This window comes from Danio aesculapii, chromosome 5 (assembly GCF_903798145.1).
Source record: "Danio aesculapii chromosome 5, fDanAes4.1, whole genome shotgun sequence".
In the NCBI taxonomy this organism is placed as follows: domain Eukaryota; kingdom Metazoa; phylum Chordata; class Actinopteri; order Cypriniformes; family Danionidae; genus Danio; species Danio aesculapii.
Genome location: NC_079439.1, coordinates 22519404 through 22535385, shown reverse-complemented (window position 1 = coordinate 22535385; position 15982 = coordinate 22519404). Strand labels below are relative to the sequence as shown.

General features: G+C 37.2%; 1 protein-coding gene across 1 annotated transcript in view; it reads left to right on the top strand.

Moving 5' to 3' along the window:
- LOC130229017 (teneurin-1-like) overlaps nt 1-15982 on the top strand; it is a 323020-nt gene that overhangs the window by 266583 nt on the left and 40455 nt on the right. Inside the window, 2 exon segments of the mRNA XM_056457598.1 lie at nt 8070-8224; nt 14917-15283. Of these exon segments, the coding sequence (XP_056313573.1) occupies nt 8070-8224; nt 14917-15283 (522 nt within the window).

Genomic DNA, 15982 nt, shown 5'->3' with positions numbered 1-15982 from the left:
TGTGCTCTACAGGCTCAGACCGTGTGTGCAACACTCTGATTCACCGAAATCCCGGATTCAGGATGGAGAGAGATAGAAGGAGAAAAGGGCACATTAATTCACAGCTCCCTGCAGGATTGGGTGCTTGCAGTCTGGTCTGATGCCAGCCGTGGGGTTTAAGAGAAATATAGAAAGAAATAGCAGCTTGACATGCTCTATTCAGCCCCGAGTCCAGCAGGCTCAAAGACGAGATCCTGAAGTCTAAATTAATGTGCTCTGCTTTTAAATTTGAATAAATGTGTGTGACTATTAGCTGCTCCTCTGATCATTTGGAGTCTAAGCAACATTTAGCATTTCAGAAGATGAGCTCGAAAGTGATTTTTCTGAACCTGGGGGTCTCTGTGTGTCTTCAAGACCCTTTGAAGGGCAGAAGGAGGCAAACCCCCTCTAAAGGCAGAATAAATAATTAAGCTCGTTATGCTCGTTAAGTGGGTAATATGCCTCGTAATTAGCACCCATAACAAGATGCATTTGTAAACAGGCTTATTGAGGCAGATAGAATTTCAGCAACAAGGATAGTGTGTGTTTTTGTATCTGGTTTACAACACAACCTGATCTGTATTTATTTGCTGACCTGTGCTCAGCATTTAAAGGCACAAACATGAATAAACGGGAGATTAAAATGAAAAACAAGTAAATAAATAAAACGATGCCATTTCAGGATCGTCAACAGAAATAGAGGAGTCTGGGGTGAAAGCTTTTTACTTTTCTCAGAATAGATTCACTTTTGAAAGTCGGTTTCTGCATTGGCACATACGTCAAAGTCTTGGCCATGGAAAATAAAAAGCTATTGAATGTTTCCACTGTTTTTTTCTCAGAAAAAATGATACAGATCAGATTACATAATGGCAGTCTTCCATTGCATATTCTATTAGCGGCTTATTAATTGATTAGCAACTCAATTTAAACAGTAAAACAATAATGCAGCGTGAGGGGAAAAATGTAAATGATTATACATACACTACCGGTCAAAAGTTTGTGGTCATTTTTTTCATGTTTTTATTTTAATAAAATTATTCTGTTCATCAAGGTGGCATTTATTAAATGTTAAATAAATTGTTACATTTTTAAATACTTATTTAATAAATATTTCTGTATTACCTATTGTATGTAGTTTCAAATGGAATTATTACTCCAGCATTACTCATTTTATTACTATTATCATTAATAATAATAATAATAATAATAATAATAATAATAATAATAATAATAATAATAATAATAATAATAATAATAATAATAATAATAAATATTAGAGTCATTTCTTAAGGATCATGTGACTCTGAGACTGGAGTAATGAAGCTGAAAATTCATCTTTAAAATCACTGGAATAAATTACTAAATTAAATTATAAACTCATTTTGAACATTTTAGTGCAATAACATTTCACAATTGTAAAATTTGTACTGTATTTTTGATTAAATAAATGCAACCTTGGTGAGCAGGAAAAGCTTAATTTAAAACATTTAAAAATCATATTGACCCCAAACTTTTGAGTCTGTATATACAGAAATATCAACTTTTTATGTCAAAATATGCAACATGATATCCATATAAAATATTATAAATATATAAAATGTACAGTGCTCAGGTGACACGGTGGCTCAGTGGTTACAACTGTCGCTTATCTAATATTTTTCCCCATATATATTAATTTGTGCCGGAACAAGAAATCCCCCTCCTCACACGCACCCCCGCTCATCACTTTGTCTGCTACACCACAAACCCCACCCACCCCCGTGTTCTTCAACTTCATCCGTGACACCTCTCCCTCCCCTGGTAACATATCGGATCCAGTACCGATCTGTTCCAGAACGTCGCAATTTACAAATTAAGTACCAATTTTTAATTGTGATCGAATCAAGTTTTTTTCAATTTGTTGTTTTTTTGTTAGATAGTTCTGCTTTTGGATTTGGTAATGACTAATCTAATGTATATACTGAACACAAGTATATTATTGAAAACATCCTACACTAAATTTTATTCATTTATTTTCTTTCAGCTTAGTCCCTTGTTTATCAGGGGTTGCCAGAGGGGAATGAACCACTAACTATTCTCTCATATGTTTTACACAGTGAATACCCTTCAAGCCGCAACCCAGTTCTGGGAAACACCCATACACACTCATTCACACACATACACTACAGCCAGTTTAATTTATTTAATTCACTTATGGCACTTGGAGGAAACCCACGCCAACACAGGAAGAACATGCAAACTCCACATAGAAATGCCAACTGGCCCAGCCGGGGCTTGAACCAGCAACCTTCTTGCTGTGAGGCCACAGTGCTAACCACTGAGCCACCGTGCCACCCCTCCTACAGAAATTATTCATTAAAAGAGAGATCTGTGAGGGGTGTACTGTAAAATCCTTAGCTATAATTATATTTGAGGCAGTACAGCGGCTCAGTGGTTAGCACTGTCACCTCACTGCAAGAAGGTTGCAGGTTCGAGCCCCGGCTGGGCCAGTTGGTGTGTCTGTGTGGAGTTTGCATGTTCTCCTTGTGTTGGCGTGAGTTTCCTCCAGGTGCTTTGGTTTCCCCCACAGTCCAAAGACGTGCGCTATAAAGTAGGTGAATTGAATAAGCTAAATTGGCCGTAGTGTATGTGTGTGAATGCTAGAGTGTGTGAATGGGTGTTTTCCAGTACTGGGTTGCGGCTGGAAGGACATTCACTGTGTAAAACATATGCTGGATAAGTTGGCGGTTCATTCCGCTGTGGCAACCCTTGATAAATAAAGGGACTAAGCTGAAGGAATATGAATGAATGAATTATATGTGGAAAAAGTTCAAAATGAAGATGTATAAACTGACAGTTGGAAATTATTCATCCAAACAGAAATAGACATGGTTGGTATTCATAATATTTAGATTTTACAAAATCTGATTATTTGACTGCTAGTTTAGTAAAACGAGTGTTGTAAGTATACAGCTTTTGTTTACAGTTTCAGTAGAGTTTTCGATTTACAAAAAACAAAAATGAATATATGGTTTGCTCCAAAATCTGATTTATTATGGTCGAGCCACCCTGACTGCATTAGTTGAAGTCATTTGAAGGGTCATGACAGGCAGAAATAAGCTCCCTAAGGGAACAACTGCACATATTCAGTTTTTTGCAGTGTGGGCTGGGAAAGAAACAGGCAGTGCAACTGGTGAAGTAGTGCTGTATGTCAGCTATTATAGGCAGTTTATCCATATGGAGAAGGTGATGTTACCCTTATCCATACTGATATGTGTGAACTGTCACTTCACTGGCGCTCGCTTGAGATGCAGTATGTGGGCAGATGCTTGTCGTATAATGTCTCCAAAAATATGTGGATCCTGTTAGTAGAACCTGAATCCATATAAAACATTTAAATTTTTTGGACTGCACGCATACATGAGTGTTTTGACGTATGTGAGTCTGTGAGAGAGAGAGAGAGAAAGAGAGAGGCTCGATGGCTCCCAGAGTAAATCAACAAGAGAACAGACCAATATGTCTGCTTATCTCTATGATTCTCATTAGAGGGAGAGAGCGAGAATAAAGAGAGCAAATTAGAGAAGGGAACGAAAAGCTGCTAATACACACACAAACACACACAGTGCTATTTGCCATAACGAACTCTGATGTATGTGTGTGTGTGTGTATGAGAGAGAGAGATGGTTATATAAGCACGTTCCCACTTCAGAGTGAAATCCCTCTGGAGGACAAAAATATCAGTAAGCGACATGCAGCAAAAAAAATTCATAACCTGCTTATTTGTGTGGAGGTGTTCCAAATAGCATACTGCATACTCCACTGCTGCGACGGTAAATGGTATGTATGCCATGTTCTGTATGCATGGAATACCCAGATGACCTGCTGCATTTGACTAAACGAGTGGTAGAACACTAGAAGACACTGCACAGATTATTGTATCCCAGAATGCAATACACTCGGCTTGACATTCCGTTTCCAGTCAGATAATTTAGCCAGAGGTACCATCAACAAGATTGGTGAGACTTTTTATGGAGATTTATCGAGATCTCTATGAAAGATACACAAACAAAACAGACAATATGTCTGAAAATCATTTTTTTACGACTGAAATGACACCATTCATATATGAATATTTAGGATCTGACTCTGAAACAATGTCAGGTTATTAATTAACTTAAAAAGTATAAATATATATTATTAAAGGAATATAATGATGAAGGTGATTGAAAAAGGATAAAATGAGACAGGTATGATGAAATTTTAATTAATGGCTATTTGCAGTACGATGTATCTTTTTTCTTTGCGTCTATGTTACAAAATGTAAAGTTACAAATGGAATCAAACATATAATTTGTCAAAGATACCAAAAGGATAAAATATGTTTCATGTAAAAAGAAGAGATAAGTAAAAGAAGAAATAAGTTTAAGTAATAGACGAATGATGTACAGTATGTGGTAATGGGGTGGGAAAATAATAAGCTTGTGCTTCATCCTACTTTATTTTCGACCATATTGAAATGTATTTTTTGGTAATGATATTTTATGTATGATACTTTTGTTCGAAAATAAATCAAATCAATATAGGATATATCATATGAAATTTCTTCAATTGTGAGTTGTTTCTTTTATTACCTTATTTATTTATTTTTTAAATCATTAATTTTGCTGTGAACTCCTTAGAAATATTTGTTGTATTTGTACATGCTCCAAATTGACCTTTTTAAGATATGTTTTATGTGCAATTTTGTCATCAACCAAGCCATATCATCTTATTTTCATGAATATAATTTAAGAAATATTTAGTTGATTTGTTGCAATTTACAGTTTACAACAAGGTTGTTTTAGTTAATGCTATTTAATGTACTGTATTTATGAACATGAACGAACAATGAGCAATACATTTTAATACAGCATTTATTTATCTTTGTTACTGTTAGTTAATTGTAATACAGTTGTTCATTGTTAGTTCGTGTTAACCCACAATGCATCAATACTAACAAGCTAGAATTTGGATTTTAAAGGGCACCTATGACGAAAATCAACTTTTGTAAGCATAGTGTGTCCACAGTCATATTGGAATGATAGAAACACAGTAAGTCAAATTTTTTAATTTGCTGACATTAAAATAGGATCAAAATCCCTACCATTTTAAGGCCCACCGCAACGTGACGTAGGAGTGCAATTTCCCCACCCACGAGTTGATTGACAGACGTGTACTGAATTAAAATGTCTCCGTAGTAACGCGTATAATCATATCAAGACAGGACTTGTGCAAAGCAACTGGCATTACAAGATCTGTTCAGCTTTCTGTGATCATGTGCACCTCAAGAACGAGTTTTACAAGTTTAAAATGTTTTTAAAACAGTGCATGTTTGTAATAAAGACAGTTAAATTGCTTTGTAATTCATCACCACAAAGCACATTTCAGTGCAATTATAAAAAAGAAGACGCTTCCACCCTGGTTTGTGGACTTAATGCAGGTTTATTTTGTACATTAACACAACAGATGTCCATACATCAATGTATATTAACATGTATCAAGGTTATTATAGATAATGAAAATGGATGATAAAACAATACCACAATTGAAAACAAATTTTTCGTTAACTGAAAAAAAAATAAAAATGAAAGTTTTTAAAAAAACTAGAACTAACTGAAACTGTATTGTGTACATACAAAACTAACTGAAACTAACTAAAATTATAGCAAAAACGTCCTTCATTTTCGTCTTTGTAAATGTATTTATTACATAAACCTATAGTATGCTTTTTAGAATTAAATCTATTTACTTCGTGCTGCCCGGTGTTTGACACGTACGGCACCACTGTAATCCTGCTGCTATTGGCCAGATCAAGCCGGTCCTCCTCCAGTCATCCACTGTTGCTCCTGTGACAAAAACGTGAAAGCATTAAATACGACCCGAGAAGACACTTAAAGTTGTTAATTTAACACATTTGTGCCCAGTAATGGGTTTTATTTTTGTATTAGTGATCGCGATCGCGAACTAATCATTCTTTTTAACCGGATCTTCTAAGTGAACTAGTTTACCAAATCGAACCAAATCATTTGAAACGATATGAGTCTCCAGAAACGTTAAGCACTTATCCACAAACTACTTACTTTTTACATGCCTGATACACCACTCTGACTCGAAATAAACCAATAGATACTGAGTTATTCAGTTATTAGAACAGTAAACACGGATAACTGATTTGAGAACCGGTGAACCGATAATATTGCGCAAGCGTGAGTCAGTGAACCGAACACCAACAGTACATGACAGCCTGATGTGACTGAACTACACTTGAACTGCAGCACGAGTAAACCGAGGGCTTAAATAAGAGGATCTGGCCAAATGTAAGTTTATTTCTAAACGGAAAGTCGTAATGGAATTTAAATAACTGAATCATGCTTCAGTTTGGTTGCAAAACTTAATTATAAAAAACTTTTCAGATCATGGAGATGTTTTAACTGACTGAACTGATTCCGAATCTTGCACCTAACAAATATCTTAATTTACAAAAAACAACAAACAAAAAGCTAAAACTAATACTGAAACTATTAAAAACTAAGCAATTTCAAAATATAGAAACTAGCAAAACTAGTAAATCTGCCTCTAAAAACTAATTAAAATTAACTGAATTTGAAAACAAAAAGTTAAAACGAAATAAAAACTAAAAATAGTTTAAAAACTAAAAATAATGAAAAAAATCCAAAACTATTATAACCTTGACATGTATCCTGTCACATTTGCCATGTAAAAACAGTGAAAAGTTAAACGTATGTGTGTGTGTGTGTGTGTGTGTGTGCGTGAACTTTATAACAACATTGTGCATCACTCATCATTGCAGAAAGGCTTTAATTTACTCCTCAACAAATATATCAAATATCAGTTCTTACTGTAGTAAGGGAAATCTGCTTCATTCTTGTCTGTCGCTGTGCTGTTTATCTATATGACGGCTACACATCTCTATGACATGCACGTGAGAACAATGGGCCGTGAGAACTAGCTCATTTGCATTAAAGGCACAGGCAATAAAAACAGCTACAAAGTTCTAACAGCTCAAACTTCTGAGATTCAAAAAGGTATAATAATTAATCTGATGGGTATTTTGAGCTGAAACTTTACAGACACATTCTGGAGACACAAAAGACTTTATTAAATTGTGAAAAAGGGGTAGAATAGGTGCCCTTTAATAATGCACTAGTAAATGATAAATAAATGCTGTACAAGTACTGTTCATTATTATGTAATAATTAATGTAAACTTATTGTAAAGTGTGACTAATTCATGCTCCCAGATACAAAACTGGACCACAACTGCAAATTTCCATGACAAATACTTACTTGCTGACTTTATAGTGCAATGAGATGTAAAAAAAACCTGTCGAAGTGAAATGCTAGTAATGATTATGGGGTAGTATATGGTGCATACTGAACAACAGTAGCCCAATATTCCATTCAAAGCACAGTTTGCACCTTATAAACTCTGTGCTATTAAAGACCTGTGGAACAGACATCTCAAAAGAAACAATAACAATAAAGAGCAATGAAGTCTTTGACAGCAATGAGGCCAGCGATTGTTTCCTGATGTTAGTGGCCTGGAGGTGTATTTGTGCTAAAGATCAGTTTTAATTAAACTGTAACAATGCACATTTGCGCACGGCATGATTTAAATGTAAAAGCGAGTTGCCTTGCACACCTCAAGGTGATTTGCAAGCATTCGAATAGAACAAGACAAATGAAAGAGAGAAATTGGATGAACAGTGAAAAGAAATACAGATTTTTTTTTTTGCATATCTGATGTCATTTCGCATAAATCTGCATACATAAGATAATTTGCATACATTTAAGATTCTGAGAACAGAGTGATCACACACAGAGGAATATACTGCCTGAGACAGTCAAACTGGTTTTTCTTCATTGCACCGTTCCTCATCATCTGCCGTTTAGCTGCAAATGCAGTGGCAATGCAAATGCAGCATTATTTGTTACGCCAATAAAGCACATTAAAACTGAAAGAGATGGAGAGAAATGACTGTGTGTGCATGTGTGTGTCCTATTGTCCTGCAGGTATTGCAGTGGACAAGCACGGATTTATTTACTTTGTTGATGGATCAACAATCCGTAAGATTGATGACAAGGGAGTGATAACAACCATCATTGGATCAAACGGACTCGCGTCTTCTCAGCCGATCAGCTGCGACTCTCGAATGGACATCAGCCAGGTGAATACACACCATCACACACATATACTAACAAATCTAGACACGGTGGCTCCGAATAAACCACACATAATGCATGAATGTTGTTGCGTTAGAAACAAAATGTGGCTTCAGCAAGCAAATGTTGCTTGACCTTTTCTCAGAACCTCCTTCATTTTTCTTTGATATTTTTGCAATTATTTTTAATCAGCCAGTCCCTGGGTATAAAGAGCCAGCTCACGAGTGATTTGTTCATTATCAGAATAACATTGGTTGCTCTGTATGTTTTGATCACTAAAAAGAAACGACTTGTTAGAGTCATTTGTTGATTGTCAAAATAACACTGGCCGCTCTGTATGCTTTTAGCTGGCAGAAAGGAACCGAATGAACCAAGTCATTTGTTCATTAGCAGCACAACAGTGGCCTCAGCTTTTTCCTTTCAATTCGTCAAAAAAGAAAAAACTTGAACATAAGAATCATTTGTTTGTGAATGGGGTCATAGTGGTCATGCTATTCTTTTTGACTGAGAGAAAACTAATTTGTTCATAAGAGTCCTTTCTTAGTTTAACAGACTAAGTCACAAAGAATATAGTAGAGACTCGTTGAAAAGAACTGTCATCAGCCTACACTGGCCATGTTGTGTGTCTGTTACTGAGTGCAGCCCACAGTGAAAGAAATCTGAAAATAAATGGATGCTTTCTGCTGTTATTTACAAAGTGTTTCTGTTGCATCACATTAAAAACAGATTGCATATTCATGATAATGATTTCTTTGCCCATGCTTCACGGATTCAACACTGCTGCTTAAAAGCATGTAAACACGATACATGGAATAATCATTTGAAAAAATAACAGCATGGTTGAAATGATGCCTTTGAGTTAGCAGAATGCAAAACTAATATCACACACACTGAAAAAAGATTTATCTTGGTAAATTTATAAATCAATAAGAAAGCGATAGTCCACCCAAATATGAAAATCCTCTAATTTTCTCACCCTTTTCTTGTTACAAACCATTGTAACCCACCGGTCCTACTGCACCCATCCCATTCTGAGCAGGGATCGAACTGGCGTGGGAACTTCTTTGCATGGGAGTTGGTTGCTCTAACATGGAGGCTAAAGACCATGGCCCCTAGTGTCTGTCGCTGGAGCACCTTTTGAGGTCAGAGGAGTGAGGTTTACTTTGGCCTCCGTTACACTCACCCCCTTAGACCTCACTTCCATCCCGGACGACCCCCCACATGTAGATCACCGGTTCTACTGCACCCACCCCGTTCTGAGCTGGAATCGAATCGGCGATTGTTCGTATTAGAGTCGTTTGCTTTAACAAGGAGGCCAAAAACCATGGCCCCTAGCGTCTGTCGCTAGAGCACCTTTTGAGGTCAAAGGAGTGAGGTTTTCTTGCAAAGCACTTCGCTAGCTGGCCTCCGTTACACTCACTGCCCTAAACCTCACTCCCATCCCGGACGAGCCTCCTCCTGTAACCCACCAGTCCTACTGCACCCATTCCATTCTGTGCTGGGATTGAACCTGTGATTCTTTGTATGGAAGTTGGTTGCTCTAACAAGGAGGCTAAAGACCATGGCCCCTAGCGTCTGCCGCTAGAGCACCTTTTAAGGTCAGAGGAGTGAGATTTACCTGCATAGCTGTTTGCTTGCTGGCCTCAGTTACAATCACTGCCCTAAACCTCACTCCCATCCCGGACGAGCCCCCACATGTAACACACCGGTGCTACTGCACCCATCCCGTTCTGAGCTGGGATCGAACCAGCAATTCTTTGTATAGGGGTCAGTTGCTCTGACAAGGAGGCCAAAAACCATGGCCCCTAGTGTCTGTCGCTAGTGCACCTTTTGAGGTCAGAGTGAGGTTCACCTGCATAGCTCTTCGCTAGCTAGCCTCTGTTACCCTTTATGAGTTTCTTTCTTCTGTTGAACTCAAAATAGAATGTTTTTGAAGAAAGCTGAAAACCTGTAACCATTGTCTTCCATAGTATTTGTTTATTCTACTATGAAAGTAAATGGTTACCGGTTTCCTTCTTTCTTTAAAATACCTTCTTTTGTGTTCAGCAGATGAAAGAAACTCGTAAATGTCCTGAAACACTTTTAGGTGAGCCATCCCTTTAAGATGATTCAAACTAAGGTTGTATTTAAATGTAAAATCGATACTTTAACCCAGCCTCGTATATATTTTATGCACACACAAATTTACACATCACTCATAACGTATTTCTTGGATATGGCCTGCCTCTGTCAGTTTAATAACCACTATTAGGTTCTTATAGGCAGTCCCACACTCTTTTAACTTTGTGTTTGTGTTCAGACATCAGAAAAAGGATCTGTCAGTATGTCTTCTCACACACTCGCAAAACGAAGTGAATAAAAGCCCAGAGAAGCTGAAGAGCTGCAAGATGAAGGAAACTCTTCATACACACCCCACACAGCGCCAGTCTGGACCGACCCTCCTTCTCTCTCTCCTTCCCTGTCTCATTCTTTCAACCTTTTCCTTCAGCTCCACGGGAAGCTCGCGCACACACTTTCCGCCGTTCACCTCAAGAGTGAGAAAGTGCTGATACTGAAGGTCTCTCTGGTGCTACAGTTACATTATACAGCTTGCAGCAACATCCTTACTTTTCTTTTATCTCTCTCCCTCCTTTGAGGTTTCCGCCTTTCTCTGCTCTGTCCATTTTCAACACTAAAATCGTAAAGCTTTTCTCAAACATAAGGCAATTCCACATCTTTCTCTTAAAGTGCTCTTAAAAATCTATTTTACTCTCTCTCTCTCCCCCTGCAGTTTAACTCAGTGTGTCCTCATTAAATCTGCAGGACTGCTCTCCCTTCAAAGTCAGACACAATTCTTCCCGCTCCTGAATAGCATCAATTTTTGGCAGACTGTCCCTTGATTTCTCTTTCATTCTCTCTCTCTTGCTCGCACTCTCTCTCTTCCATCTACACACACACACACACACTGCACTTCTTCACAGTTCATCCGGTTGGGTGTGTTGTGTGTGAATAAGAATCAGACAGTGAGGAGAGATAGAAAAGGAGAGCGAAAGAGAGAGAGAGAGAGAAGGGGAAATGAGGTGCCGCAGGCCACTGGGTAAAAGAAGCACTGAAATCTGCATAATTCCCAGCATGCATGGGATATGACACACTTCACACTCAATACTGTCCGGCTGTCGGGCAGCTACGGACACACACACACACACACACACACACACACACATAGAACCAATATATATGTGTGTGTTTTTTACTTAGCTGCATATTAGGGTATGGTGGAATTACTAAAATATTACCGGCCAATGGTATAGATCACAGTGTAGTTATTTTACTGGGGATTTAATGGGAAAATGGTCTATGTCATTGGTGTAGATCTCCCAAGGGCTGTTTTTTTTCAGTCCATCCTCACACTAGTTCTACGGCTGCTTGCCCTTGTGTTATTAAAAGTAGACAGCAGCTGACATAGTTATTTTAGTGACTGTGAGTGACAGAATTGTTCAAAATCAATATATTTCTTCAGTTGCAAGCCCTTGCGATTACCAGGCTTTCTGCAGGTTTCATCAAGTCAAATTTAAGACTATTTTAAGACCCCTTTAAGACCATTATACAGCGTTAACAATAATGATTTCTTCAATTTTTTTTCAATAAATGTTTTTCTTTTTCGTACTTGTCACAAAAAAATCTAATGTACTTATTTCATAGTCACATATTTTCATGTGCCAAAACAAGACAACTCTATTTGTATACATCTTTTCAACATAATTTTAAAAAGACAAGTTTAACATTATTAAATGTATATTTATTAGAGAGACAATTGCATGAAAAATGAAAATTACATACACTCACCGGCCACTTTATTAGGGACACCTTACTAGTACTGGGTTGGACCCCTTTTGCCTTCAGAATAGCATAGATTTAATAAGGTACTGGAATATTTCCCCGGAATAGAGATTTTGGTCCATATTTTGATGATAGCATCACGCAGTTGCTGCAGATTTGTCAGCTGCACGTTCATGATGCGAATATCCTGTTTCACCACATCCCAAAGGTGCTCTATTGGATTGAGATCTGGTGATGTTGAGGCCATTTGAGTACAGTGAACTCATTGTCATGTTCAATAAACCAGTTTGAGATGATTCGCACTTTATGGCTTGGTGCGTTCTTCTGCTGGAAGTAGCCATCAGAAGATGGGTAAACTGTGGTCATAAAGGGATGGTCATGGTCAGCAACAATACTCAGGTAGGCTGTGGCTTTGACACATTGGGCCCAAAGTGTGCCTAGAAAATATCCCCCACAGTATTACACCACCACCACAAGCATAAACCGTTGATACAAGGCAAGATGAATCCATGCTTTCATGGTGTTGATGCCAATTTCTGACCCTACCGTTTGAATGTCACAGCAAAAATCGAGACTCATCAGACTAGGCAACATTTTTTTAATCTTCTATTTTCCAATTTTGGTGAGCCTGTGTGAATTGTAGCCTCAATTTCCTGTTCTTAGCTGACAGGAGTGGCACCCGGTGTGGTGTATTGCTGCTGTAGCCCATCTGGCTCAAGATTTGATGGATTATCCATTCATAGATGCTGTTCTGCATACCTCAGTTGTAACGAGTGGTTAATTGAGTTACTGTTGCATTTCTATCAGCTCAAACCAGTCTGGCCATTCTCCTCTGACCTCTGCTATCAGCAAGACATTTGCTCCCACAAATATTTTCTCTTTTTCGGACCAATCTTTGTAAACCCTATAGATAGTTGTGTGTAAAAATCCCAGTAGATCAGCAGTTTCTGAAATACTCAGACCAGCCTATCTGGCAGAGTCACTTAAATCACCTTTCTTCACAATTCTGATGCTCGGTTTGAACTGCTGCAGATCGTCTTGACCACTAAATGCATTGAGTTGCTGCCATGTGATTGGCTGAGTAGAAATTTGCATCAACGAGCAGTTGGACAGGTGTACAAAATAAAGTGGCCGGTGAGTGTATTTGTTGGTTTTTGGCCTAAATTCAACCTAATGTGTTTCTGTTATAAAACCTTAAGTTTCATGCCTATTCACACATATTATGTCCACTCCCCCTTACGTCTGTAAATAGTTTTTATATAAATGGAAGGTCATTCTTTCCCTGATAGATTAATCAAGAGCTGTTGTAAATGTTTTTTTTACTAGATATTTTTTAAGACACTTCTATACAGCTTAAAGTGACATTTAAAGGCTTAACTAGGTTAATAAGGTTAACTAGGCAGGTTAAGGTAATTAGCCAAGTTATTGTATAATGATGGTTTGTTCTGTAAACTATCGGGAAAAAATATAGCTTAAAAGGGCTAATAATTTTGACCTTAAAATGGACAGAGGAACATCTGTTTAAAACAATTCAAAACCTGCAACACATTATTTCAGTGAATTTAAGACTTTTTAGGCCTAAAATTTAGTTTTTGCAATTTAAGACATTTTAAGACCTTGGGGACTCCCTGAATTACCCATATTTTACATATATGTAATTTATCATGTTTTTAATGTAAAAATTCCTTTTAGCAGAAGATTTTTTATTTTTTTTATTTTTATTTGAAATTTGATTGGTGCAAATATGAGACATAATATACAAGACGTTCCATTTTAGGTGTGTGCCTAAATAGAATTTACAAAAGTAAACAAAAAATGATGCTGTTTATGTTCGAGTAAGGCTACTTTAATGTTTCAAACCGTTTTTGTAAAAAGTAAATGAACTATTGTTAAAACAATGCTCCAACTTCATTCTGTGTAACATATGTCTTTAAAATTTTGTATGGTCATATATTTGTCCCTAGTATAGTTTTAAATAATCAAAAACATATTTTCCAGCTGAGTAAAGCTTAGTATTTTAAGGAATTATTTTAGTGCTGCAAAAGTGGTCTTTTGTGTCATTAAATGTTTTTTTTTCAATGTCATTTAACGATTATTTGTATATAAACTATTATTATGCTGAATGACATTTTAGTGTGTATATTTACAAATCAATTTTATTTTTTAAACTCAGAATAATAAAATTTAGCAAGGCAGCTTATAACTAAATTATTATATTATATTATATTATATTATATTATATTATATTATATTATATTATATTATATTATATTATATTATATTCACAAATAAATATGTCTTGCATCATTGCAAGAGCAGATCCACGTTATGCATCAAAACAAAAACCTCAAAGCAGCAAAACTAGCATTGTTAAATGGATCAGTGAAGCAAGGCACATCTTTTACTTCTCACAGTTTAGCAGGCCTCGTTTTTTCTAGGCAAAAGAGGTTTTTCCACCTCCAGTTGTGAAAGGTAGTTTTGCCGTTTTTCACCTCCAGATGACCGGCGTGCACCACAGTTTCCAGAGAATCGTTTTCTGCTTTCTCTCAGATTGTGTAAATCCAAACCATGTCCACAGAATACGAGTCACAGTATGATATCAAGTTATTCCTCGGCATCACTTGTTCAAGGCCGATCACGCTGTCTATATTCACACTCCTCCGTGATTCATCTCTTCCTTTTGTATTTTATGTAAAACGGCCCTGCTCTCTGATATTACATGTAAATCAGTATAATAACGGTCGAAATGAGATAACACCCTGTCTTTCCTTTGAGTCGGCGAGAGTGTATCTGTTTGGCCATAAGCAGCCGAGAGTGGCTGTGCAATCTGAAAATCACTTTTCATAAAATGTAATAATATACATTTGTATATCCACAGGTGCGTTTAGAGTGGCCCACAGACCTGGCTGTGAGTCCGCTGGATAACTCTCTCTACGTCCTCGATAATAACCTTGTGCTCCAGGTCAGCGAGTCTCAGCAAGTGCGAGTTGTTGCGGGACGACCCATCCATTGCCCCATGGCCAGTATTGAACCGGTGCTACTGGGGAAAACAGCAGTGCGGTCAGTGCTGGAGGGAGCCAAAGCTATTGCCGTCAGCCACCAGGGCACACTGTACATCGCAGAAACCGATGACCGAAAACACAGCCGTGTGCAAGAAGTATCCACAAATGGAGAGATGATCATAATCGCGGGGGCGACCAGTGAATGTGATTGCAAGATTGACCCCAACTGCGAGTGTTTTTCAGGTGAGGAAATCTTAGAGAGAAATGTAAAGTGTAGTTTTTCTCTGTAACCTACTGAGAGTGTTCTTCGTGTTGATGATGTGGGGTTTTTTCATGTTACGCCACTGGTTTTAAATGTCATTTCTGATGTATATTTTGACTTGAGTTGAATTTTGGAGAATTGCAAGACCTGCTTGTAAAAGTAGCAAAATCTCATTATAGCAGCCGTATACAAATTGACTTTCTTGAGCAAACTTTTCAGGAAGCTGGGAGGCTGAAATTTGGATATGTTAATTTCACAGCATTGAGACGTTTCATAATCCTGGAAGAACTGCTTCAGAATGCATACAGGTCTACAGTGGTTAGATTTCTATAAAAGCCTTTTCCAGTAAGCTAGATGCATGACATTTGAGAATGTCCTCGTATCTGAGAGTGGCCCTTTTTTACACACACTAATGTTTTATTTGTCTAAGCTGAAAATCATCACTAAATAATTTATCAATAGTTTACTCCACTGGCTCTACAGGGATTTTTGTTTATCACGTCACTGTTATTTTATGCATTGCCCTATTTTATAATGATGCATGAATTCTGAACTATGAGTCTAAGACAATTAACACTACACTCCAAAAAAAATCTGTGTTGCATTAACTTAACGCTATGTCAAATATGGACAAACCCAACAGTTGTGTTAAAATATTGTATTTAAATTTTATATAAATT